Here is a 4164-nt window from a genome sequence, read left to right on the forward strand (position 1 = left end):
CCAAGTGTGGTGGCCTGGAAGCGTTTTGGCTGCTTAATAACGTGTGCCCCGATGCAACCTGAAATTGAAAGGCAATAAATACAAACATAAAGCGTTCATCTTAGTTGCTTTGCATAAAAAAGTTAAAATAGAGACAATAATTGATAAGATTAGCAGTTCATTATGTCAATCTATTAATAATACTTACACACAAAGGTGAGGAATAAAACTGTGCTCATGTTGCTTTGATTTGCAAGTGAAGAATAAGAGACGATAAGCTGCACAATGCACAGTAAGAAGCTCAACCTCACTCTGATTGGAGGTTTTCAAACATTCTTCCATGACAAAGTCAGATTTCATTGGCTGTTACAGATTTGGGTGTAAAGTGCAACTCTCACTGTGGAAGGAAATGTTTTTTTGTTTTGTTTTTTTCTGATGAACTCCAATAATTAACATATCAATTAAATATAAGTTACTTAAAATATAAACAAAAATCCAATTGCCACTTAGAAATATCATTTTATCACCTTATTTGACTTTTCTGATGCTCTTTTACACGAGTAAATCTGGAGATAAATGTGCATGATCCTGGGGAACAGGCGAAATGTGCACTTTAGCCCGTGTTTAAAACCACAGCAGCTCTACTGTGTGTGAGGGGGTGTTGATTGACCTGTTTATATGGGTTACTGACTGTGTAGGCTGAGCACAGCTTATCAGAGTTGTTTTGTAAACTGTTTTATTGCTTCGTTTACTTTACACAGGAAGCAGCAGAAGTGCTGCACTGTTAAACATGTCCTGTCCATGGTGCTGAATCAGGTCAGCTGAGTTATATACATTATAGTTGTAACCACAATCGTATCTGTTAAGACTGAAACCGAGATAATGTGGCAGATTCTAATCACGAAGATTTTCAAAAGCAGACTGACGTAATGAAATTCATATTTGTTTGTTTACTTATTTATCTTGAAATATTGCAGTATTATTACTGTTATAATATTTGAGGTTTGTGGTTTATTTATTTTCATTTATTCTCAGCAATACTGAGTTTGAATTATTGCAGAAAATACATTTATATATAAATATAAAATACCTGAAAATTCAACATATATAGACATGCGCTATAGGTGAATTGGTTAAAACATATTGGCCGTAGTGTATAAGTGCTAGTGTATGGGTGTTTCCCAATGATGGGTTGTGGCTTGAAGGGCATCCGCTGCGTAATATATATGTTGGAATAGTTGGTGGTTCATTCCGCTGTGGCAACCCCTTATAAATAAGGGAAAAGCTGAAGGAAAATGAATGATTGATTGTTAAAAAGTTTAAACATTAAGCCCAAACATTATGTAGAACTAGCATATTCTTATAGTAAACATTTTCAACCCTCAAACTCAGTTTTTATTTTTTAATATTTAGAATTATTTTCAATTAATTTTATTTTAACTTTTTGTTTATTTAATAATTTTTATTAAACATTATTTTTATTCGTTTGTTTTTGTTGTTGTTGTTGTTTTCAGTATTATATTCCTAAGAAGTTCCATTTGACAGTGGTACAGTAAGCGAAAAAATAACAACAATAGGAAAAGACATAATAAGTGCATAAGCAGACAGTTGATTTAGGCCAGAAAATATTCATTTAGATTATTTGTTGATTTATGGAAGTTGTTAGCACAGTTGGTAGTTCATTCATTCATTCATTTTTCATTAAGCTTATTTTCTCTATTTCAAAGGATCACCACAGCAGAATGAACCACCAACTATTCCAGCATATGTTTTAATTCACCCATAGTGCATGTCTTTGGACTGTGGGGGAAACCGGAGCAGCCAGAGTAACCCATGTGAACACAGGGAATGCATATATCCAAGAAATGCCAACTGGCCCAGCCAGAACTTGAACTAGTGACCTACTTTCTGTAAGGTGTTTGTGCTAACCACCTGAGCCACCGTGCTGCCTGAAACAGGTAGTTACGGTATTCAACTTTATTTGTACTCACTAAAATTAGTTGAGCCAGAATTTGTGCAAAATATGGACTAACCCAACAGCTGGTTGTCATTTTTTGATTAAACATTTAACTGTTAGGCTCTGTGAGGCTAACAGCAGGCTGCCCAAATCTGTGTTAAACAGCAGATCATTTCTTAGGTGTAATGAGTTTACTCTGCGTTTTGGTGCCTTGATGTAACATGTTTTAACAGGACATATGTTGACATTCAGAGCATGTTTCAAGACCACTACAGAGGTGTGGAGACCCTTTTCATAGTTTTTTTCATATTGAAAGTAACAGTTTTATGTTCACATGTTTTTTATTTAATGTTGTTGTGGAAACTTCTGACCACAGAAGGTGAGCTGTGCTGGCATCTTCTCACTGCTCTTTTCTCTTTTCATTCACACAGACTGACTGCAAATTGAGCAATACTGTAGGTCAAGTTCAAAACCAGAATGGTTTGCATCAACCTCTGCAAACATCAAACAACAAATCACTCGCTGACATGTCTTTTGTTCCACTAAACGTAAGGTAAGGTTTGTTAGTGTAAATGAAATCAAATTCTGCTTAGCTACAACTGCTTTGTTCAATTTAATGATGTTTACAATTACTATTGCCTGTGAAATTAAAATGCCTTCTAATTTCTTTGAAGGATTATTAAAAACATTTTTAATATATAATTTATTTTTAATGTTTAAGTTAAGGCTATCAGAGTACAAAGTGCTCAGTTTTACAAACTGCATTGATAATGTAATTTTGCATAATTTCTGTTATATTGATGGCAGTGTGTTGTGAAGGAGGAGGGGATTTTGTTCAGAAAAAGAATTGTGTCGTGAAAAAGATTGCTTAGCAGACCATGTGGTTTTGAATGCAGTGTGAAGGGGTCTATCTTGCGGTTGGAAAACATCTACACATTGACGCACAAAAATTCAAATGCAAACAACACATGCTAGAGAGTGTTTTTAATGCAGGGCTAAAATATTCTGATCTGAATCTGAATTTTTTTTTTTAATAATTAGTATTATAACTCATCTGAATTACTTGCCAATTTTAATGTATAAGTTGGTCCGCTTATGTTCACATCAGTAGAGCTCAGTCTGTTCTGAACTTGTAGTTTCTCTTACTGACTGCGGAGGAAATGACTTCAGTAGCTCCACCTTCTGCTCTCACATCTCTTCTTTATACAGAATATTACTGTAAAGCTTCTGAGGCTTATGGTTTGTGGCTCTAAAACAGGAGTCTCAAACTTGGTGGGGGCCATATCAGTGACTGAAAACTCATAGGAGGGCCATTTTAACATTCTAGCACACGAAAAAAAGTGGAAACCTGATGTAATTGATGGACTCAGACATTCTTCCCCAGAGTATCAAAGCTCCTTTTTGTTTCTTGTTGTACATATTGAAGGGGTTGTTTAAATTGTTTTGAAAATACTATAATTTAATAATAGGCAAAATAATAATAAATATTATGTCCCAAAATTGTTGCTTAACCAAACATTTAACAGATAGTGTAAGACAACAGAAAGCAGTGTGGGTAACTTTATTGACTTTACTGACAATTGTTCTCATCAGTATTTTTCTCTTTTGTAAAACTTCAACAAAGAGGGGGAAGTATGTATATATTCACATTTACTTCAATTTATGTTCAATTTAGCCAGCAGTAAAATTTTACTAATGCACATTTTTATACAATTCTTAATATACTTATTAGGAAAATCTATTAATAAGGCCATTTGAATCGAATATTAGCAAAATGGTCATATTTACAGTATAGCGTGTAAGCCATGAAGAGAAGTTGGTACAACAAAATATAGGTGGTATAAAACTGATTATAATCAAATGACCTTTAAATATTTACAAAATATAGCTTTTGTAAAAATAGAGCTCTTACAAAGATATATTTTAACGTTTAAATCAGCCCCACAAATAATCTGCACGTGCGTTACTCTTGACCGCACGCTAAGAAACCCGAATATATATTACAGTACCTTAAATGTCCAGTAGGCAAAATCACAAGTTTATATGTGACTGTACAGCAATGATAGTGGTTTAAAAATGTTTTGTTGGGCCGAATCTTGTTATATTTTTCATGTCAGTTGCGGACCAGAGGGAGGAGGAGGGGCGGCTGCAAATGGCATGCCGGCAGTTTGAGACTACTGCTCTAAAAGTTTTTATTTATTTACAAATAACTAAAATCTCTATTTTCT

General features: G+C 34.2%; 1 protein-coding gene across 1 annotated transcript in view; it reads right to left on the reverse strand.

The window, feature by feature from the left end:
• Nucleotides 1-218, reverse strand: part of nitr8 (novel immune-type receptor 8) — a 3536-nt gene extending 3318 nt beyond the window's left edge. Inside the window, 2 exon segments of the mRNA XM_056462615.1 lie at nt 1-58; nt 188-218. The exon segment at nt 1-58 is cut by the window's left edge and continues 293 nt beyond it. Of these exon segments, the coding sequence (XP_056318590.1) occupies nt 1-58; nt 188-218 (89 nt within the window).
• Between the last annotated feature and the right edge of the window lie 3946 nt (nt 219-4164).

Source organism: Danio aesculapii, chromosome 7 (assembly GCF_903798145.1).
Source record: "Danio aesculapii chromosome 7, fDanAes4.1, whole genome shotgun sequence".
NCBI classification, from domain to species: domain Eukaryota; kingdom Metazoa; phylum Chordata; class Actinopteri; order Cypriniformes; family Danionidae; genus Danio; species Danio aesculapii.